A 24,071-nucleotide genomic window follows, 5' to 3' on the forward strand; every position below is an offset into this window, starting at 1 on the left:
ATGCTTAGGAATGTCAGATAAATTATTTTAAATTATTGCTGCTGTCAGCCAAGCCTTTGGACCAATAATTGACTTGAATTATATTGTCAGGAAACACCTTCAGAAAGAAATAGCACCCAAAGAGCAGCAGGTAGTACTGACTGTTCATTTGTTGTTTCTGAGTGTGCTTAATATCATCATCCTGCAGGTCTACACAAACTGGCTGTAATTATCAGATATTTTCAGTAAGCTGCTTAACCTGGATGGCAGGATGTGAGTTAGGAGTTTGGCCTGGCACAGAGTCAGTAAGAGCTGCCTGATTAAGGAGACTTCTGTATAGATCCCAGTTTGAGATATACCCTGGATATTTTGGGGAGACAGGAGTCTGAGGATTCACTGCTACAACATGGCAGTATTGGTATTAGCAAGGATGTGACCTTCACAGACTGGCACAAACAGTTTTTGGCTAAAATAGTGTTAGAAGAATACCATTAATGTTCTCTTACTTTGGAATGAAGCTAAACACTTTGATGGGACGCGCCTATCAAGGAAAAATATTTGGAAGTCAGAAAACTGAGGAAAGAGCAATGAATATAGTTATGCTTGAAGATCCAAAATAAATATTAACTAGGGTCTCGTGCCTTATATCCTTAAATATTGCCACATATTTTTTTCCTTTTATCTTTTTTTTTAACTCACTATTTTGATAAACAGAGCTGTAGGAACTGAAGCTGAAAATTTTAGCCCAGAAATCTTAAAGATAAATGTTGCGTATAACTAATGTTTATCGTCTAGGAACAGTCGCTAAAGGATTTATGAATATTAGATCCTATGAAAGACTTAAGTGCCAAAAAACTCGAGATCCCTGAGTCAGATATGTTTTCCTGCAGTGCATAAGACTGAAACCAGTGTCTGCCTGTATCAGCAAGGGTGTGGGTCTGTATTTGCCTAAGCCCCATGGTCCTTGAGCTTTTCTGAAAGCATTATCTTTGCCTTTATGAAAAATGGAGTTTGTGTAACATTAGAAATGAGGCCCAGGGAGAAGGGTTGTCTAGTGACCCAGGTGTGTATGGTTCAATGCCCTTCTCTTCTTCCAAGGGGCGCTCATTGCTCGACTGCTGGCTGGCGGTGTGCTTTGCACCACTTACCTTCCCTCTTGATGCTTTCATCTATAGAATATAGATTGTTACACTGGGGTAAGAGACCAGAAGAAAAGTAGAGTGAGTTTGTTTCTTAGTGGGTAGGACAAGCCTGGAAAGAGATTAAAATCATCTCAGACAGAGGAAGCAATCAAAACAGATGTGCTGTATAGAAAGCAGTACTGCTGCTAAGTTACGAAAGCAGCTATATCTGTGTGTCATGAGGATTGTGATGCTGTGCATGCCTATTGGAACAAGCCTTGCAAAGGATTTAAATCTCCAGCTCCTGTTGTGTAGAACAATCATTTGTGTCTGAACTGGGTACCCAAATGCCAGTTCCATTAAACTGAAAACCAGAATTGCTGAAATAGACAACTCTGGAACGCTGGTGCCCTTGGGAGCTCTAAGCCAAGAAGGTCACTGTTAACAGAATGTTTTCCATGTCAGGCAGCAACAGGGTAAAATTTTCCAGGATTTTCTTTTTTAGCTTAGGTGGAACTCAGACACACAAGATTTCCTTGACTCAGGTCTTAACATCTGTTAGGATGTTAACAGATGTTTCAGCATTCTGATGACATTAATGTACCTTCTTTTTACTTCTGATGTGCAAAATCAGTTCCTTGAAACACTGCAACGTACTGGCCATGATTACTGTTCTTGGTGCACGCGAAGCAGGTTGGCTAACGCTGTTTCTGGACAAGGCTACTGTGGTTCTGAACTGTGTGGATACACAGCATTTCGGGTAGTTGACTGGAAAGCTCTTACTTTGATTAATGCTTCAGCCCATTTCCTAATTAGTTTTACAAAATAGGTTGATGTAGATGATACTCTTCTTATATTTAAATTTTTGTACAGTATAACTAGATAATAAAAGAAATTTGGTTCACTTTAAAGGCCAAATCTTCTGCTCTTCACAAAGTGCCTGTGTAACAGACCCTTTTTGATCCACCCCAGTGCATCACAATAAAAATGCCTTGAATACAAGTTTTAGTCATGTTTCTATGTTAATTCAATGACAAGAATTTTTGTATAAAGGGGTCCAAAGGTGACAAAGAAAACTATTATAAACTCTAGGCTATTTCTTCTTTTTCTGCTTCTTGTTTCCCATCATTTTTAGGTGTTGCAGGAGCTGCTGTTTCATCGACACTTGGGTATTCATTTGTTGCATTGCTTGATGGAACTGTGGTCACAGGAATGTTTTCTTCATTGGGTACCTGAACATAGTCTGCATTGGATTGTTTCTGAACCATTTCTCTGCAGAAAGACAGGATTAGGATTGTGATCTCACATGCTGAAATCCCATGTACACTAGAGTCTTTCAAAATAATGAATCTCTGTATTTGCTATCTGAGCAGTAACCCCGATGTTATGATGACTGTTTCAAGATTGTGTGAAAAGGTTACAACACCACCGGTGCTAAGACAGAAAGAGTGACAGCATATTATCTAGAAAGACATCTGCATTGCTGGTTTAAGTGATTCCATTAGAATAAAATGGATTTTAGTATGTTTAAATGTTATGCCAAGAAAGTGGAAAGGGAAACTAAGTGCTGGCAGCATCTGAGGTGTGATAGCAAAACTTGCTGCTTCATGTGAGCTTTCCGGGAAATTCCATCTAGATCTGGGGTCCCATTGAAGTACATGAAAAATAGAGTTCAGTCAGAAAAGAATTATGAAAATACTAAAATCTGGAAAGGTAATATAAAATATATTTCGTATTTTAGAAAATATGGACATCTAGAAAAAAATTTTTAGTAAAAGGTATTAATTCCTTTTATCTTATCAAAATGATAATGAACCAACTCCCAGTACTGAAGCACTTTCACATGGTAAAAAATATCATATACTAGTGGATTAATTCAATGCAGTAAGATTTATTAGGATCCAAGTACAAAACTAGGTGTTAATACTCCATCAACTGAAAGCAGAAATCAGGTGCATGAGCGACTGATCACTGGTCTGGGTTAGCAGAATTCCGTATTAGGAAGTCTTAAACCTGTGCTACAGGGAAGTCACAGTTTTTTTTCTGGCCTCAACTATATGTAGTTATTCAGCATTTTACATCAATGGGCTGAATACAGTCTATATAGTGCATGAGATTATCCCTATTCTGAAGATTTGGCAATTTAAGGGAAAAATGAGCAACCAAACCACAGAGAAGAAACCATCTCCAGGGCAGGATCAAAATGGACATTCTGGGCTCCATTCTGTTGTCTAAACCTTGTGTTTCCTGCAATCTGAGATGCTTGGGAGTATCCCAAGTGTGTGTCCTGTAATTTCAGATAGCACTGACCCAAGCCCTCTGTGTTTAAATATCAGTACATTTCCTGAGGTGACCCTTAGTTGATCTTTCTTTTTTTACTTCCTCTACCTGCTTTTAACAGACCCCATTACTTTAAAATCTAAAGAGCTGTTTTTATAAATTGCCACTTTAGTTTGTGTGGTTTAAAACCATTTACTTCATGGTTTCAGATACTGCTAAGTGGTAGCTGCCTGTTAAAATAGGGAAGAGGGCAATGGCAACTTCTGTTAAAAGAGCAACAGGTAAAAAGTCCCCCAAAAGCAGATGTTAACTCTGGCAGTTTTCTCAAACTTGTGTTATGCATTTTACTTTAGTTCTGGAATAGCAGCAGTGCTTTACAGAAATACTTGTCTTAAAATGAAGTAAACAGAAATTCTTACTGCATCTCATTATTTGGTGACTTCCTATTTTTTGCCTTCTTGGTTAAGACCCAGACGATAATGCAGATTATAGCAGCTGCCAGAATTGCTCCAATCAGTGCTCCAGCAACAATACCACCATCTGAATCTGCAAAGGAAAGAAAAAGATTACTTGACTTTTTAAAAAGTAGTAGTATAGCAAAATCCCATGGAAATTTAGTGCAGGAGCATTTAGCAGAAAAAGGGATTGTATTCAAAAAACTCTTTGCAGGAGGTTGGCAAAGATGCTCCAGGAAAGAGAGAGCTCTGTGCTCAGGTGGTCTTTGCTGCCTCCTTTCTCACTGGGTAGCTCCCTATCCCAACAAACTCCCTGTTTATGCCTGGCTAAGAGAATCATTGGGCTGTAATACTGACAATAGGTAAAAGCCTTTGCTTTTCAATCATTGCAAACACATCCTGAAATCCAGGTTGCCTTTAGTTCTGTCTTTCAGCTAGTGGTCACATCTACAGTGCCCCAGTCCTTGTACTACCACATTTCACTGATGGTTGTAATTTCTGGGGTGGGGAGACCTTAGTGGGACTGTTGGATGGAAGAAACTGCTCAAAGCTCCTTGTCTGTCTGTTCTCAGTAAAGACTCTGCAGTCAGAACCAGGTCTGGCTCCTGCTCCTTGCAAGAAATTAAGTTTGTTAAATGTTTAGTTATATTAGTTATATATATATATTAGTTATATATATATATTAGTTATATTAGTTATAATATATAATATTAAGTTTGTTAAATGTCTGTTAAATGTTAAGTTATGTTAAATCAGTTTTCTAGGTCATTGTAAAGTCTGGGCAGGCCTGGATGAAAACTCCAGAGCTCTCAAAATCCTGTTGTGTTCTTACTTGAAAAAAACCAAATCTAAGCTTCAAAGTTGTTAAAGGATTTTCCTGAAGCTGTGTATGTCCTCCATCAAAGATGTGATGCCTTTAATGTATTTCACTTACGTTTTGCTGTTAGGTCAAGCTCACAGGTGCTGTTCCCCAGGAGGTTGCTGGCTATGCACCGATAGTAGCCAGTTTCAAAGGTGGTGAGGTTGCCAATGTAAAGGATGCCAGAGTTTGGATCTGTGACAAGTCAGGAGCAGGTACACGTTATTGTTTGTATTCTGTAGAGGCAAACAGTTCTCTGTAGTGGGTAACACAGAGCTATTCAGATATTAGAAAAAGAGTTCACCAATTATTGACTTATTTGTGTGGTGTTTTTTTGTATTCTTTAAAATAAAACATTTACCTTCCTTGAAAATTGCTCCAGTAGATTCTTTAGGGGTGTATTAGAAACCCCTACTCTGCCAACCAGTCTGGCTGAGGTTTTACCCACACTGATACTATGGTTGTCTGTGTGACTCCACAAATGAAAATGTAACAGGTCCAGAAAATTTCTGGGAGGGAAGGATGTGCTATTACTTGAATGACAAATTGATTCAACTTAAATTCACTCAAAATTTCAAGGGAGGAGAGGAGTAAAGATATAAATATTTATCTCATTTTAACAATTTAAACTTTTTTTTATGTATATATATTAAATAGAAAAAGCATCCTGTGGTTTTGACAGCTGTCAGTTGATTTGAATAAGTAAAAATATGATTCTGTGATATTGATTATTGGAAGAGGAGGATTAATTTTAATTAGCCTATATGATACACAGCATTTGAAATGCTGGAATTTCAGATCCTGAGCATGGAATGTTAGTCCTGTAGTTACATACCAAGTTGTTCTGTCACAGGCTTGAGGGTGTTCTCATCGACTTTGTACCAGCGGTAGGTGGGGCGGGGCAATCCCTCTTCACAGTTGCAGAGGAGGTAGATCAGATGGCCTTTTTCAGGGGTTCCTTCTACTTTACAGAAAGGTTTTGATGGTTTGACTGTAAAATAAGAACGGGCACATCAGGAGTGCACACCCGGGCTGCAAACATCCACCTCAAGTCCTGGTACCACCCTGCTCTGAGCAAAGACCTGAGCCCCATCTACAGGTTTCCATCCAAGAGCAGAGTCTCATTTATGGAACTGACCAAAGCCTCTCCCATTAAAAAAATTGAGTAATATTAAATATATGTACATGGCCTAGGATACAGATTTATTATCTTCCATTTGCATATCAACTGTTAGGGAGGTGTTGAGACTACAGCTATCAATTATTTTCATTGTAATGGGCCACTCACTATTCACCATACACCATTCTGCCACATAGCAGCATCATTTTCTTTAGAGACATGGCAGGAGCTTTTCCACAGAGAGGGAGAGGATCAAGGCCCAATTCTTTCAGTATATTAACAGTTGTGAAGGAAATAAATCAGCTATAGTTCTGTTAAAAAATGTATCTGTTTTTATATAATGTCCTCATTTTGCACAAAAGGGAAGATTCTGTCTTCACTTACACCATTGTTTTTCATTTCCTACCTCCAGATATGCTTTTGTGATTCTTTAGAGTGCTGTCAAGGGAAACCACCACCAATGAACATAGCCCAAACCAGCAACTTTTCTTGGTTTTCATGTAAAAAGTGTAATCTTTTACTCAACTGCTCCAAGATTTACTATTTATTTTGGGAATTTTAGATGAGAATTATCAGTAGTACTTTGGTTTTTCAGGAAATCAGTTTACATATATATTTTTCTTATCCCTAGAAAATAGGCAAGTGATGTTGGAATCACATTCCCATATGTCTATGATTTGTCACTCTGATTGGGTATGAATTCTCATAATAAAAGGAATTATTATATGGGGTTAGTACAATCTTTTATCTTATTAGGAAATAAAATATCTCATTCCACTGCTTTTCACCCTTTCTGTTCTGTCTGTTCATGGTTGAACTATTGCTTTCTTCTACATGAAACAAACTTTGTACTACTTTCATCTAACAAATACTAAGTTTCCAGAAGTTTTGGGAATTGATGTGAGTCAGAACTCTTGGGCTGTACTGCCGCCTCTCCCTAGATTTATGCAAGTCACCATGATCAACATTAGGGAAATTTAGCTAAGTTTTGGACTGTGCTGGGACTGCATGTAATGGTTTTAGTGAAAATTTGTCACTCCCAGCTAAAATGATGACCAAAACTAGTATCACTTTGTTTTCCAGTATGAAAAATGGAGTGAAGTTGGGTAATTGTAGCCACCCTCATGCCTGCTTACATAAGGGAACGTTTTGAGAGCACAAAGTGACTCTGAAAGCCAGTGGTGGGAGAATGAGATTTGCCTGCAGTTCAGGCAAAGGCAGCTGTGGAGTGGAAGCCGGTCAGCTGTGGCTGGAAGCTAGAGGGCACCCAGGCTCTGCCTGCCTCCAGAGCCCTTGGAAACACTGCAGCAGTGACTCAGGGAGCTTCCCTCTGCATCATGGGCCTTGTTTACCACAGCCTGTTATTCCCTCTGGCCCTACGTCTTTTGAGCTGTGAATTCAGTGTTTCATAATATGGGATGAAAAAGACAATACAGCAACAGAGAGGGGAGGCACTTACCCAGCACATTGACAATCACAGATTTTTGACTCTGTCCAGCATCACCCTGAGGGCTGAAAACCTCACAGGTGTAGGAACCAGTGTCTGAGGGCTGCATGTTGGAGATTGTTATTGATGCATTCCCTGGACTTGTTGAAGCTGTTATCCTGTTCTTAAATGCTCCATAGGAGTAAGACTGGCCTCCTGAATAATAATAGATCTGTGATAAAGAAACAATTGTTAGTTTAATAACAAAAGATCTCGCTGCTTTGTTTGGTACTCAGAATATATTTGATTTCTGATATAAGCCAAGCAATGTCACCCCCTTTCTTGCCTCCTCTCCCAAGAAAGCAGGAATGAAAACATATTACATTTGAATACATACTTCTACAGGTTCTTAAAAGACAAGCTTTTCAGAAATGGTATTTTTAATTGTGTAATTGACAGTAGCAAAATCTTTGTGGATACTCCAAGCACAGACTGATGCAATTGCAAAAACACAAGTGAGGACATTGACCATCATGACAAATTTGTGAAAAAATGCAAAGTCATGCACAGTGAATAATGGTATTAAGTGAAGCACTGATAATTTGTGATATCATTAATAAGTGGCTCAGTAGAAGATTATGACAAGGATGGACCTGTCATTGGAAAAAGTGGGTGGCTGCAGAGCTTTCCAAACAGAATCTGGCAAACAGAGGACTGAAATGAATTCACAAGACAAAGGTCTAAGCAAACAAGGCACCTGATCTGTTGGCAGTAAATTTGAAAGCCATGAGGATGCAGTGCAAGAACAGAGCAGAGTCATCACACATGCAATTAGAGCAGCCATGCTGTTGTTGTTTGTGTCATCAGCTTTGGAGGCAGTCATGGACTATCTTGGGTTTTTGAATTTATATCAGGGAGGAAGTAAAGAATACCTGCTGGCCTCAGTGCTTGGGGGATTCCTATTTGAGATCAAGAAGTTCCCCTTTTACTAAATAGTAAAAGAATGATTTGCCAAATGACAGGCATAGTAAGGATAAATGTTTCTAAGGAATGCAGCATTTCCTCCCAGATAAAAATTGCTGATTTAACATTGACTGATTTCACTGACTTCAGTAGTATCAATTGCTCTTAGCAGCATTGTGGAATAGAAGTGGCCTCATAAGCCCAAAATTGTTGTCTACTGATGGAAAGGAGAGGTAGAATTGTGTTCACTGCAGAGCCTGGATGGCAGTCTGAGCCTTGAGCCCTGAGTCTGTTTAGGAACTGCAGTATCTCATCTGCTCTGGGGTAAATATAGTAGTTCTCAAGGAGAACCTGCCCTCTGTCCAATGTAACTCTGCTCTGAAACCAAGATCTGAAAGAACAAAGATGTGGAAAACTATGATTCGTTAATTGTTTTTCTGAGGTGGTAATGATAGTGTTGTAGGAAAGTGACGTATTTGGGCAGGCAATATGTTCCCCCAGCATCTACATACACACACTAGGCAAAGTGAACAGTTCCAGCACACTCAGTCATTTCTCTAAACTGGTGAGAGGTGTCCATATAGAATTACAGGTTGTGACCCAAATAGATCTAACATTGTTCCTACTGGCAGTATTCCAGAATCATCAGTGAAGTTGAAGTAACAGCATGTTTTTTAATGAAATAGTGGGAAAATGCTTGTAGGAAAAAGTTTCACAGACTCCTCTTCACAAGCCATTCTCACTTGACTAGTATCAAAATTTCCTTTTGGTCAAAGTTCCCTGCCTTTTAGGGATACTGCAGATCCCCAGGCGAGAAGTACAATGTGCTTTATTTTGCAGATCAACTGATTGCATTTTGAATTAAGAATATTAATTCTTAATTCTGTTTATCCTCCCGGATATGGTGTTGACTGAAGTCTTTAAGGAATGTTATCTAAAAGCCTTTATTAGCTTAAAGCAAGGTACACTCCAAAACTGTCAGAGCACAGCTGGTTTATGCAAAGATATGGCTTTGAAATGAAGGTCAGAATCCAGCTTGCACAGCACCAGCAGCTCCAGGACTGCAGCTTGGCCCTATCTCAAGAGCCATTTTGCATACTCCTCAGCCAGACTTTATCTTTCCCTGCCCCAGGATTACAAACACCAGGTACAATTGATGCAGGGCTCTGAACACCAAAGCATTCCCAAGGTGTGGAACACTGCTGGTACAGTGGAGAAGCATAAGAGGTACCAGGGTCAGCTCGATGACAAACCTGGTTAGAAAGTCAGCTGAAGCTGGATACTCCTCCCAGTTTCCATTGTGTGCATACAATACCATCAGTTTAAAATCTAATTTTATGCTTTGCAAATTTCCAGAGATGGAACTCTATTGCCAAACCAGAGTTTGGATGGACACACTGTATTCCTTGGGGAAAGAGAGTGTTCAAAATAGGCAGTTTGGTTTAAACAAATCACTCATCAAAAAAGTTGTCTACTTGGAATTACAAAAACACGCTGGCCACATTAGTCTCATTCTACATTTATCTGAGTGTGAGCAATAGCAGACTAATATTTGTCACTGTTTCTTGCAAGAGTTTGAAGTTACAAGAACTGTGATTTCTGTCTTCAGCCTCTTCTAAGGCTGATGTCCCTGGATAGCTCTCAATAGTGATGGCCTGGATTTCCTCCTCTCCATCAGCTGCACTGTTGGAGTAGGGCAGTGAAAGGGGTTCCATGAGCTCCTTACACTGAATGTGAAATTAAGCTCTACAATGATTTAAATGAAGTCATGTGTATCTTGCTGCAGCATGAGAGAAGTGGCAGGCCCATCATACCCTATTAAAGGCTTGGTTGTTGGAAAAAGGGGTTAAATTCTACTCAGTCTACCTGAGAGTGATCTGGGATTATGTGAGAGTAAAGAGTAGCAGAAGGGGTCCAGTGAGTGCTCATTTAGATACAGCCCATCTTCCTGGGAATAAGACTGGCACTGCAAGTTGTAAATGCAGTCAGGGCATGCCAGTAAACACTGTAGAGGAGCAAGTGCTCCTTGGTGTATTTGACCTGGAGTCAGGGTGGATTACGTGCTCAAGTCCTCATAAAATGCACTGAAAAATGAAGCCCCTGTGTTCTCTCTTTCTGAGTCAATGAATGCAGAGAAAATATTTGGTATATGCTATTAAATCTGAGGCAGGTGCCAACACAGCAGAGACTATTTCTTCTCTTCGTAGAATCAAACAGAGTCTTACTGGGTCATTTTTTGTCAGCCATGAACATAAAGGCAGTGAAACATTCTCAGGCAATGTGTTCAGTTCCTCTGCAGGCTCCTGCCTGTTCTCTGTTCTCTCCTGTTCCATGCTTATCTCCATGGCTCTGGAGTTCATTCCCTGAAGGAAGGTAGTAAACACCAAAAAGGCTGAATAATGTTCTGATTAATTGCTGAGTGTATATCTTGTCCCAGAGGTATGATTAGATTGTGTACACAGGAAATTTCATTTAAGAGGAATATGTTTCAGTTAATTGGCTGTGAATTCATAGTCCATTTTAAACAATACATTCAAAATGGATATTTTAAACCCTGGTTCAAAGTGGTTTTATGCTGTCCTTGAAAAGCTGGTTTGTGGCTTTCAGAAAACTGATATGAAAATCTTTGCAAAAGTGTTTCTGTTTCGATTCAAAAGTAAAAATATTGTTTTCTATTGAAGATATAGAAAACTTTTTGGTTTTGGGCAACTGCCAGCTAATGTTTTCTCCTACAGACACACATCATTGACTTTTCTTTCCATATTACCTAAAATGTGTGTATGGGAAAACTGTATATTTAGTCAATGGTAGACTTTTTCTGAAAACCTTTTTAATCTGGTGTGATAAATATATTTTAAGTGCACCATCTTGAATGCAAACAAATACAAAAGAAATCTGCTGTGCTTCCCTTCAAACAAAAAGCTTTTCGTGTCCTCAAGCAAATCATGAGCAGCTCTAGTGAAGTTGATGATTTACCAGAGCAGAAACAATATTGAGGGTGCATTAATGGCTGTTGCTCCTCCTTACCAGCTAGTTTGTTCAGGCAAGTTATTATATAAAGGTGCCTTTTCACATTTCATGGAAGCAGCTGCCTGGGTGACTAATCAAACAACTGAGAGAAAAAGTAGTGGAGATTATCACTCCTAAAACTGTTGTCCCTAATAACTTCATAATCTGAGCCACTAGTTTCTGCTAAACAGCAAAGTTGCCCAGAAGACATCTCTGACCTTAGAAAGGGTTACAGTTTAGTTTGGCTGTTCAGCCTGTGGGCAAGGCAGTGCCTAGAGCTGCTGTCTCCAGCCATTCTTCCAGGCCTTCTGGGGCCGTGCTGGGGTTACCCTTCATGTCCACAGGCAGTTTCTCCTGTGATGGTGTAGAATACATTTGCCTGCAGAGGAAGCAGAGCTGAGGCTGAGTTGAGAACTTTCAAAGGCTGCCAGATGTTCAGCAGAGAGTGAGGAGCCCACCTACAGGTTTTTGTTGTACAACTTCTGTAGAAAGATCTTCCTTAGGGTGTGAAGGGGGTGTGTGAAGAAGCAGGCAGGAAATTAGAAGAAACATGCCTCCCTCTGCTTCTCTTCTTCTTCTGACAGGACAAATATATACTAGAATGTGCATAAGTATGTGTCTTTAAGATGGCTTTGGATGGACTCCTTCATAATTTCCAGGTCAATACTCCTCCCATTCTCATCTCCTGGAGTCACTGCATCACAATGCTGTACATGCCTAGTACTTATGGATATCACAGTTATGGGATGCACTTGAAGGGGCATTACAAAGTGTCCTGCTTAATCTCCACAGAATCCCAGCTTCCTGACTGGAGGACATTTTCAGGGCATGACCTCTTTTCCAGTACCTGTCTTTCCTCCCCCAGCCTCTTCTCCCTTTCCCCCACCAGCACATGTAAAGCTCTAGGATCCTGTTGGATGACGTTTTTCTGATGGATTCAGTGTGTGACTCACAGTCTTTGCCTGGAGAGCTGGAAAGAGAGCATCCAGAGGGCCCTGTCATTGGGTTGTTTGTCATTTTCTGTTTGACATTTTCTCAAGTTACTAGAAAATGGAAGATATTAACGACTTTGCTGGTTTGAGATTGTGATCTCTTTTTGAATTCTGAGGACAGACAGGATTTATAAAATAACAAGGGGGAAAAATGTTCATCACTTCCTTAAGCATCTTACCATGTAATGAGAGAACAAATGCCACAGAGTGTTAATGAAGGCCCAAAGCTCAGATTCTGAACTCAGCTAGCTAAGAAAGCAAATGTTCACACATCTGTTGGTTTCTTTGACATGTCACATGACTGAGTCTGGGCCCAAATCCTTTATTTCATCCACAGCTTCTTTTCACACATTTTTGTCAAAACTCTGATCTGCCAGAAGATAGCAGGCATATTATAGGAATATCCCTTACTGGGCTTTTTGCACTAGGAATTGAAAATATTAACAATGACAAGAAATGTCTCATCACAATAGTGCATTGGTAGAAGAAAATAGGGAGGGAGTCAGAAGCCTTTAGAGGATTAATCATTCAGCAGCTTTAACTGATGCAAATATATTGAAGGAGCAGCTCTTTCATGTTCTCACAGTATCATTCTTGTGGCTGAGCTATTAGTGAATAATTCCCATCAAGAACAAATGTGTTTTCTTAGTGCATTTGGTGTAACTGCTCTTCAGCAGTTATTATGAGATGCCAGTTTACATTGGCTGTACCCTGTACTCATGGTGAGATAGGAACCATGCTGCAGTCAGGGAGTTTGGAATGGATTATGGCTGGAACGCTGAGCTGACAGCTGAAAGGAAGCTGGTTCAGCTCAGTGTCCTCAGTATCCATCACATCTCAAAATGGTTTTATATTCTAGAAAGGAGATCCAGGATGATTTTTTTTTTCTATGTAAATATGTAGCCCCAAGTTTGGGCTGTCCAGTCTTGCTCACATTCAGCCCAGAGGCTCCTTGTGGGTGCACACACCCTTCAGATACCCTTTGGGTAGAATATTCCTGAAGGTGCAAATTCAGCCACCTAGAATAGGTGGGGGGAGGAAAAACCCCAACACAACAGCTACATCCAAAATAATTTTGACAGAGAAAAATGCAATAAAAATAGGGTGAGTTAAAAATTCTGGATAATGCATCAGGTTCAACCTATTTCAGTCATGTGCTGGTTTTGAGATTTCAATACAGAATATGAATACAGGTTTCACAGTAGCATAAATATAGTAGAAGATATTTAGCTCTGTTTCCCCCTTAAGATTATGGGGATTGTTTTCTTACCTTGTATCTCCAGCTACATCTTCCCCGTGCATCTGTCACATACACCGTCTTTTGACAAAGACTGACTGACTTTTCATCCATACTCAGAATACCATGACACGGGGAATGCTGTATTTGAGCAAAAATGTGCTGATCTGAGAGTTAAATGAGACTTTAAATGTTCCCCCAAAATCAAAGAGTCATTTCTCACACAGCTCCCCACCTACCATCCATGCTGATCACGAGGGCAGGGTGCCTCGTGTTCAGTGTTTTGTGCAGAAAGTATCTCAGGCCTTGTCAACCGCAAGATGATCCTAAATTCTACCTCAAGTTAGGCAAACTAAGATTAATGTTTGCTCCAAACACCCCAGTTACAACCTGATTCTTTTCTTCTTGTCTGCACTTCCCTTTGTGATAGCCACAGGCAGTCCCCCATAGTCCCACTGACATCCAGAGTCACTCCAGCAGCAGTGACATGACAACAGCAGCTCCATTCCTCTGCTTTGGAGGTGTTGCCTCTGCTTCCCATGAAGCTGTTCCTTACAGTGCCTGCTCTAAGTGCTAGATAAAACTCAGTTTTAAAATATCAGCTCTAGGCAAAAAGAAATGCTTATGGATGAGAGAGGCCCTTTCCAGGATGTTTTCCTCAGGAGGTGCTTCAGACAGGCCCATCTTTCTCATGGGCTGGAATGGGCTGCTCTGCTCCCAGGGGTGTCCCCTGCAGCACTGACAGCCTCTGCAGCACAGGATCTCTGGTGTCTTGTGGCTGAAAGTCTGTGAAGGTGTTCCCTGAACTGCTCAGACTACATGGAGGGGAATTTGTTCTTTCAGAAGCTAATATGGAAACCCCCCACATACAGGACTGGCTGGCCTCTGGCTCTCAACTGGGGCAGCCCAGTGGCCACGGCTGTGCCTTGCTTTGTGCTGGGCAGCAGAGTTGTGCTGCTGGTGGGACTACTGGCAATCTGAATTTGGGGTGTTAGGGTGGAAAGAACTGACACATCTGTGCTCAGGTCACTCTGCTTGCCTCTTTCCTCTTTTGGGCTTCCTCTCCTTGTCCATTGTTGCTGACCAATGTGCCACAAGCTCGCTTTTTTTTGGAGAAGATTTTCATAAGAAGTCTATCAATAATTCTGTTTTGCCTAAAAGTAACAGGCATCCATGACCTTTACTCATATAATGAATTTAAAATTTCAATCAAGAATCCTGCCCTGGGCACACCTTGGTTAGCCAGGTAGTGTCCCTGATCATTTCATTGTCTTTAGCTGTGGGTGGCCTGGGCTGGAGGCTCCAGGTGTGGCCCAGGTCAGGTTCAGGAGTTGTATTTAGCTTTGCAAGGCTGCAGCCTCGCCTGTGAAGAGTCAACAGAGGCTTCAGCTTTCAAACATTTACTTAGGTGCTTTACACTGGGGCCAGCTGAGTGACTCAGAGCATGAAATGAAGCACAGATGCAGGTCTTAACAGGAGCTGAGACTTCACCTTATGAACCAGGCCAGGCTGTGATGTACCCTGGGTGAGCAGAGTGGTGTTAGCCTCAGCTTGCTGAGATGTAAAATAGAGATCACTCCGTGTTGGAAAGTTCTCAAGATCCTTGCCTGGGAGCTTTTATTTAAAACTTAAATTCAGCATTAAAGGGCATATTGCTAAGGGCTAAATGGCAAAAATAAAAAGTTAAAAATATGTATAGCATCCTGTTTTCCATGATTTTATACTTATATTATTAAGTTCAAGTGAGGGAAATTACTTCTACTAGAGAAACTTCTCAGGAAAAGAGCAGAGTTAGGCTCAATTAGAAAAAAAAAGTTTATATTCACCCACTAAAGCTGTGCTGTCTTCAAAAGAGTGCTGTGAACAGCTGGCTCTGTTTGCTTGCTCCCTTTTCACTGTGCTGCCTGTGAGCAGCCTGGCTGTGGTGTCTCCTCCTTGCCCAGGGTGTAACTGCCATGGTGGGAGCTGTGGCAGCCCTAGGGAGGGTGGACAGGGCAGGAAAACACCACAACAAGCAGCAAAAGACAAAACCAACCTCACAAGGCTGTGCTGGGAGGCAGATCTGCATCAGTAGCAGGCTGCAAAGTAATGAAAGCACAGCCTGCCCTTGAGGCAAGGTAAAATCTGCTGCTGAATACTTACATTACATTAAATTAACACTGGCACTAGTCCTGATCCTGGCCTTACTGATTTCACTCCAGCCAGGACTGTACCTCAGCTTATGGATCTCAAAACACTGCAAAATCTGTACTGTAAGTGGCAGTGTAAAATAAAGGGCTACCTCTGGCCTCTACTTTTTATATGTTATGTCCTAAAATCTAGTAATTTAACCCTCCCATTCATTAATGCTTAAAGCCCAAAGCTTCTTAATGGTATAAATTTGTCTTAATTATACATAACATTTATAAATGTTTACAGCTTGCCCTGTTACTTGTTGCCACTGTAGAGAGAAAGGACCATGTTATCAATTGTTTAAATAAACATTTATTAAAATCAATAATTTTTTCCACACATATTTGTTATAGAGAATATCTCCTCTGCTTAATCTTATTATTTTGAGTGTAGTGCCCATGTGAATAACATGGTCATCAAGACATCTAGCATTCAGTAAGATGTCAGGATTATTTTAAAATTTAGTAGGTGGAAGAAGATGTATTTTCTGTAATTTTTTACAAAACTTCTAAGTCTCCTGTCTTCAAAATATTTGGCAGAATTTTCCAGTATTCAAAAATGGAATTTGAAAATGTTATCCAATTAGTTGTTGAAAAAATGGCAAATTTTTAGTAGAGCCAGAATTTTCAACAAATTTTTCAGGGCAAATATATGCTATTTATAAGGAAGTGTTTGGTAATTTGTTATGGATCTGTTAGAAGAACCTAAGTATCTCATAAAATTAAATAATTTTATTCCAGTTAAAAGTCAAGCTATTGTTCTGGTATTCAGGAAGATATGGTGCCAGTCTTTCCAATATAGTTGGATTTGTCATCTTACCAGCATATTAAATATATTTTGAATTGCATATTAGTATTGTTTTACCTAAACAATGAAAGCCAAAGCTGGCAACCTCCTCCATTTTCATGCATATGTTCCCTACTTGGAACAAAATGTGAAACGTAATTCAGCAATGTGCCAAGCCACCAGGGCAGAGCCAGGTTTGTAGAGAGATTATCTTTTTGTTTAAACTTGTGGGAGAAAAACATGTGGGCTTTCAGGCTCCCAATCCTTTCTGAAATTCAGAAGAGTCATCAGCCTGCAATAGAAATACCAGCCTCATTCAGAGGGAGGGTGAAAATCCAACTTTATGTTCAGCTGTGTTGTGTGATTTCTTAAACCATATTTTCCACAAGCAATCACAAGCCTTTCTTGCCAGTGTTTGCATTAACACCATTAATTTCACTGTGAGTAGGTTCAAAATGGTAAGGAATTGCCAGGTGGTGGTAAAAGAATACAGGGTCAAGTAATACAAGACTGAATTAAAACATTGCTGAAACATTTTAAAAAGAGCAGTGCCCCAGTCCTGCACCCTCCAGGGACAGCAGCAGCTTCCAGGGAGCACAGGGAACCCTCTGAGCCTCACTGAGCCTGCCAGCCCAGGAGAACTGGAGCTGCAGGGAGAGGAAAGTGTGCCTTGGTGTTCAAGGAGAAGGGGATTAGCACTAACCCATGGCCTTTCCAGACTGAACTGACTTTATGTAATGAAAATGCAAATCACCCATCACAAACACAGCCATTACAAATGTGTGAATTTGCCATGGAATTACTTTCAGACGGGGGAATCCAGCTGCAATTTTTCCCAGCAGTGTTTCTCGTGACCTTATAGGCACAGCTTTCCCTGTGCTGGTAGTGAGAGCTGCAGAAGCCAGGAGGGAGCACTGGAGGGATTGATCCATTAAGTTTCCCTGACATCTGGTAGTCTTGCATGGGTTAGGTCTTGTTGAGTGTATTCTGAACTACCCACACTATTTTATGACTGTAATTTTCAGGGGGTATTTTCCTTATCATTAGCCACAGTTTACAAATGGTTTTCCCCTCCTGGATCTCTTGAAACTGTGTGATTCTCCTTTTAAAATACTTTAAACTGCAATCTACTTATTTCTCTTGATTGTGATCAGAAAAATGTATGGCATTTAGTGTGTTGCAATATGGAAAATTTGATGCAAGTAGAACAGAAAGACTCTAATCAAACCTGGAGAAGATGGGCTTGATCCTATGTCAGTACTGTATTTCCCACCTGAACAGGCAATTATAATTGAAGATGTAACATACTGGATCAAAATTATAAGATATTGTACTATATACAACTTAGGAAACCTGTAGCTACCAGCCTTTCAGGAATAATTCTTCATGTAATAAATTAGTTTTAACTTGAAGAAAGCAAACAATGAGTAACAACTACACAATCAGGCGAGGTGTGCCTACATCAGTGTGGCATTCAGCTGGGGTCAGAATTTGGGATGGGCCCAGGGTTTGCACTTAGCACTGATATAAGGCTTTATCTGTGGCTGTGATATACTGCAGGTGAGTGAGCAGTTCTGTCTTAGGTTAAATTGCCATTTCTTACATTTTGGCTACTGCTGTTCAATGCCAAATATATTACAACCTGCACATTCTGCAATTTACATGCTAATTCTGCTCTAATTGATAAACCAAATGGAAGGTGCACTTGCATCAGCAATGGCAAGCCTCCTACTGAAATATTATTGGGAAAGAATAATGAACAGGAGAAAAATATCCTGAGTGTGGACTGTGACAGTCCTCCAAGTCAAATCCTTACATCAACTCTCAGCTGTAACACCGGGCAGGAGGATTGAACTTCCAGAAAAAAAAATGTTGGCAAAAGGATAAAAACAATGGGAAATGATTGTCCCACAAGCACAAGCCTGACACCAGGGCATGGAAGAGGAATCTCAGTCGTCTTCAAGGATTCAGCAACACTTCTAATTAGGATTTCTTCTTATAAAGGAATGTGTTGCTGACTGCTCACCCCCTGTCAGGACTGAGCTGATGGGAGCTCATACCCTATGTGTTATGCTGGGAATGAAATTCATGGGTTCATTTCCCCAACAAAACATAAGATTAACAGATAGTTCTTGAAGTTTGGGCAGTAGTGTGAGTACATATAGGCAGATATACATCCCATCCCTGACCCCTTCCAGGCAGACCAGGCTGCTCTGCAAGGTCTTTACAGCCACATGAGAGGCTCAGGCTTAGACCAAGTCACTGCCTGGTATTGGTGTCCTTCCCAATCCCATCCATGCTGACACTCCAGCCTACAACACAGTCTCATTATCCCCCAGAGTATGATATTGTTTGGCACTGCAGCCTTTTGGGGTCTTGGGAAGGGCAGGGACCATTTGCTCTTGACCTGTAATTGTTCTGTTTCCACAGTGACAGCCATGGGATGCTGGGAAATACCAATGCAAGTTTGCTGTGGCAAATTTCCTGCTATGACAACTTTCTGCAGAGTGCTGCCAACACTTGCTGCTCACTTTGTGCTCACAGTCCACTGTTATGCACAGCACTTTTTACTGAGCTGCCAAAAGACAACTGCAGTGCCTGAGTCAAGGAGCTCGCATTTGACCCTTAAATGGGGAACAACACATTGTCATAGGCAAGGGCGTCTCACCAGGAAAGCAGCTTTCACAATGGCAGGAAATATCTGCCAGACAAGAGAAAAGGGAGCTGGTCCAGGAGCTGCAGCACTTGGGTGATTTTTAGACACCTGGTCTTTGCTTCCCATTTCCTGTGTGACAGAGCAAGTTGTTTGAGTACATGGATCACTTTTGTAATTTCTCATCAGTTTGTGAAGGCATTCAGGCATGTCAGTGGGAACTAGGAGCCTAGATAATTTGTTCATCTGCCCCTAAATGTCACTGCAGTCCTTAATCTCTAGGGTAGGAACCCCAACATTACCTGGTTTGTAGTAAGGATAACCCCATCAAACATAACGAGACTCTTTGAGGACTTAAGGATATCTCAAATACAATTTCATAGTAATAATAAAGAAATGTCTTACGGTATGCAGCTGGCTTTCTTTGGCACTGTAAAAGCTCCACTGAATAAAGAAATTTCCCAGGAGTCCATCACTGGTGTATGTGCAGAGGAGGGTTGCATTTCCACCTGTCGTGACATTCACTGTCTTCTCAGGGACGGTCACCACGACCCCGCTGGTGTGGCCTGTGGGCAGGAGGTGTGGAGAGGAGAGGTCAGCTGGGGCTGGCCCTGGGAGCCGTGCAGGAATTATTACTCTGGGTTATTGAAGAAACTGTAGGATGGATCTGGCTGTTCTCCTTTTCAGTACAGTTTCCCTTGGGCTTTGGGTGGAAATTTCAGAGATAACAAGCTGGGACTGGGTAAAAGCTAGCAAGAAAATAAATCCCCCAGAATACTTGTGCCCTTACAAGAAATAATATTCTTAAAAAGCAGAGTTCCAAAACCCATACTTGTTCTCATTGGCTGATACTCATCTTCTCACTAAGAGTCTGTGGTAAAACTGAACCTTTCTTCTGCACTCACAGTGCTCTCCTGTGCTTGCACTCTCATTCACAGCTGTGTCTAACCCTCTCTTACATCTTTCTTGTCCTTTTTGGGTTTTTTTGCAGTTATTTTGGAAGATATCTGATCTCCTTCACTGTGGAGCATCATCACCCACAGTAGTCTCACTTCATACACCCTTATGTTCTGACTGGGACTTGGTGGCACTGTTGGATCCCTCAGGCTGGACCAGCAGCTTTTCTCTGCTTTTCTTTTGCTAATTACTTTGCTTTTGTTTAGGTTTCTAAGTGTTTACCTCCAGAAGCTGTTTTTTTTCCCCAATGCTATTACATTGGAAAAATCAAACAAACCTTTTTGGAAGTGCTTTTACTGTGTGGGCTCTTTGATAACTCGAGCAGCCCTTTCTGTTGTGCTCAGAGCAGAAAGGGAGCAAACACAACTTGTGAGCCCTTCCCAAGACTCTGATCAGTCTTGACTACACAATCACAGTAATGAAAGGAACCAAGCACCACCTTACAGTATTTATCTGTTTCTATCCTCTGTGAATTACTAGCCATGATGACACATGACAGCAAAGATAGAACTGTCAGAAAAATAAGTCTGAATTTCAGGGTTTTGGTAGGTCACTGAGTCCAGTTTGAAAGCTAATGTCTAAAGATTCAGACTGAGAATGTATTTCTTTTGAATGGGATGGAAAACATTAAACATTTTGGAGCTTTCTGTGCAAAATAGGCAAGGTGAGAATTTCATGTTATAATAATTTTCTCGTGGGTTTATTGCATATATTAATGATTGAGACAAAGATGTAAAATATTTTTCTCAATGCAGGATCTGTGCATTATGTTGGGGTGCTGCTTTTGAGAGTTTAAGCAGAATCTGCAGTAATACTAAAGAGTATTTTGCTGAAAGTAACAGCCTTGTGTGAGAAAACATTGTTTATAGAAAGAAACTATCTATTTTGTATTTTAAACTATTTAATATTGTAAATTCATGAGTTAATACAGTATGCAAACCTATCTGAACTGTTTTCCTTGTTTGATGGCTTCAACAGTAAAAGCTCACTGCAAGGAGGAAAGGAATAATATACTTTCTGTGTTGATGGTGGCTAGGATGAAATGAATGGGTTTAAACTACAAGAAGATTTATATTCTATGTGAAGACATATAATATAGTGTCACAGGAATGGCTGGAGACTGACCTAAATGTGTCAAACCTGCCTTGGGGAAAGAGGGGATCCCAGGACTGGCTGCCAGTTCTGCTTGTCTTGTGAGTTCACAGCAGCTTAGTCCTTAGTGAGATCTAATAGAAAAGCTGTGCCATATTATTTTAGGTATCTCAGTTCACTGTTCTCAGCTTTAAGAATTAGTGTTGGCCAGAGGATGATTGTTTCCTGCCACAGTTGATGTGTATTTATTTTCTGCTCTTTGCAGGATTACAGGTACTCTCTTTCAACACAATGTTACTCTGCTGAAAACATCCATTTTCCAGTCATCTGCTCCACATATTTACTTTATCATTCTCTGGTTTTAGAGTCAGGAGTGCCACAGAGTCTGACTGTTAAAAACTTTTCCAGAAGAAATTAATTTTAGCAAAAAATTACTCCACAAAGTATTCTAGTTTCCATAAAACTATATTTTGAAGAAATACATTTAATTGAAATAATCTTCACTCAAGTGAAAAGGCTGTTTAAACCAATGCTAATTGCAACATGGATCTTTTGACTGACAGCAGAGTGAACTGGCCCCACAGAGCCTGTTTCCTCACCATGAATGTTAATGCAGTTTCACTTTTCATTTATGGCTTCCAACCCCTAATCCCATTTCCTACATACAGGCCTTTTGGCTTAAATTTTTAAAAGTGCACAAATAAGAAATAACATAGTGAAAACAGCTTGTGTGAACAGGACCATAACTTGTTAAAAATGGCTGATCCACTTCTTTACTCATCAATATTATAGTGAGACTGTTTCCTTCCCACAGGGAAAGTCATTGCAGTGAATTAGGAATCTCCCACTTTCACTGAAGTCCTTTGCAGTTTTTAACACTCATGAAATAAATCCAAGTTTGCTGATCTTTTCTGAGCCACAACAGAAACCCCCAGTCAGTAGTGCCCACCAACATGGGCACATTGCTAGTCTTAAATCCAGAACTTTCAAATTAGAGGACATTGCTTTGAAAAGTATATATGGTACCACTTCTGAACTACTTTTCATATCTAAGGTAAAAATCTGTTGGGTTTATATGTGTGTGAGAGTTAGAACACTTAAACTCCAGGAGTAGCTACTTAAAATATTTCTATGGCACCCAAATCAGATAATTCCACCTGGAAAAGAAGATGTGGAAACTAGCTTTCATTTTCTGTAGTGGATACAGGGGCTGTTTATCTCCATGGAGCATTAAAATGACTGCTTCTGTATATATTAAAAGTAAAGCTTAGCACAATGAAATGACCTTGAAATATGACTAATACATAGTTTTTACTATACCTGGAAAATTAAAAATAAATTAAAAATAAAATTAAAATTAAAATTAAATTCCTGGATTCCCCAAAGTATTATGTCCTCATTTAATTAAAAGAGTCTTTGCATGCTTAAAGTTAAGCATCCCCCCCCTCCCAAATTTTTTGGTGGTTGAGGGACTGAGGCATCATTTTCCAGCCCTATTATCAAGGGGAGACAAAAGCCAAATATGGAAAAACCTGACCTTGAAAGACTTGAAAGACCTGAACGCTCCATACAAGAGCTCTTTGCCTCTTCCTGACATCAGAGCAAAGCATTAATCTACCAAAGCCAAAATTCTGTTCTTGAGCAGAAAGCTCAAAACCAGGCAGGGGTCAGTTTGTGGATTTCCAGAGGATGGTCTGGCAGTATAGCCATAATTTTTTATTCCATCCTGAAATAATTAATCTCAAAAGTTCTCCTAGTTTGCTAGTCAGGTTCACCTGCTCTCTTACTTCCACAGGCTCCTTTGTTCCAGCGCTATTTCAGTTTGTTACTCTTACCTGCAAGGATGGCTAGAATTGGAAATATCTTCAGCATTGTTGCACACACCTTCTTGATGCTGGGAGAGAAACGAGACCAGATGCTGCTTCTGGCTTCGACTGAAACTGAACTGGTTTATTTTTTGAAGTCGGTTTTTTGTTTTCCTTATCAGCTGTGTATCAACACGTCAGTGAGCTGTTTCATTCTCCTTTATCTCATGTGTGCCTTTCTCCGACTAGTGGTGTGACTGTTCACTTGAAACCATTCTGTGGGGTCTGAGCAACCGAGGGTTTTGTTAATAATAAACCTTTGAATCAGAGAAGCCCAAATTCTCCCACTTTTGCCAGGCCCTGCAGTATTTGCCTACCTAAGTACTTCCGCTGAGTACAAGAAAAGTATTTGTGGAGCTATTTAGCAGTCAGCCTGATTACTAGTGTTGGGGTCAGGCCTAATATGAATAATCATTATTTCCTGTTAATTCTGTAATTTCCTTTTAAAAATGGGCATGTGTAGATAATACATTGTCAGTCCATTTTCAATTCAAAACATGTATCTTATACAGTTTGTTCAGCTTCCTGCAGGAGCCACATTTGCTTCTTGTGCTCCATGTTGTTTGACTGAGGCTGATTCAGAGCCCTGAGCTGCAGTGGGAGTAGCACTGGTACTCTGGTACACAGCACGGGGAGTGAGTGCCTGAAGGCAGAGCAGAGGCAGCATTGCCTTGTACATGTGTGCCTGCACCTGGGACCAAGGCAGGTAACATGGCCAGGGACTTTTTCTGTGCTTGTTGAAAACATGGCATTAATTCATGCCTGATGACCCCATGGGAAGCCCTTTTGGAAGGTGGGGTTCAGCATCTGGCCATGTGAGGTTGGAGGGGAAAGGTATGACCAGGCTCTCTCTCATGTGATATGGTAGCAGATTCTTCAGCAAAGAAGTCAGGTTGCTGGTTGCATCAGTTACTATTGGGATCAGGTTTATGCACTATTTTATTCTGTCAGATATTTCTGTGCATGGCAGATGCCTGAATAATCCCTGGGCAGATGGCAGGGTTTGGTGATATTTTTATATGAGCTATCTCCAAAAGTTTTGGAGATGTCTTCTCCTTGGTTCTGACTGTCAGCACTTCACACAGCATTCCCACAGAGTGGGCAG

The 24,071-nt window shown here is 40.6% G+C and overlaps 1 protein-coding gene across 1 annotated transcript; it reads right to left on the bottom strand.

The window, feature by feature from the left end:
- Positions 1-2,000: 2,000 nt before the first annotated feature.
- On the bottom strand, positions 2,001-23,061 carry VSIG1 (V-set and immunoglobulin domain containing 1). The gene is made up of 8 exons (XM_053956060.1): positions 22,937-23,061; positions 19,458-19,618; positions 13,475-13,582; positions 7,274-7,472; positions 5,530-5,685; positions 4,770-4,889; positions 3,800-3,926; positions 2,001-2,372 (listed from the first exon to the last, which is right to left on the bottom strand). Exons 1-8 carry the CDS (start codon positions 22,971-22,973, stop codon positions 2,189-2,191), a joined length of 1,092 nt encoding a protein of 363 aa, XP_053812035.1. The 5' UTR covers positions 22,974-23,061; the 3' UTR covers positions 2,001-2,188.
- Positions 23,062-24,071: the final 1,010 nt, after the last annotated feature.

This window comes from Vidua chalybeata, chromosome 14 (genome assembly GCF_026979565.1).
Source record: "Vidua chalybeata isolate OUT-0048 chromosome 14, bVidCha1 merged haplotype, whole genome shotgun sequence".
Classification (NCBI taxonomy): Eukaryota; Metazoa; Chordata; class Aves; order Passeriformes; family Viduidae; genus Vidua; species Vidua chalybeata.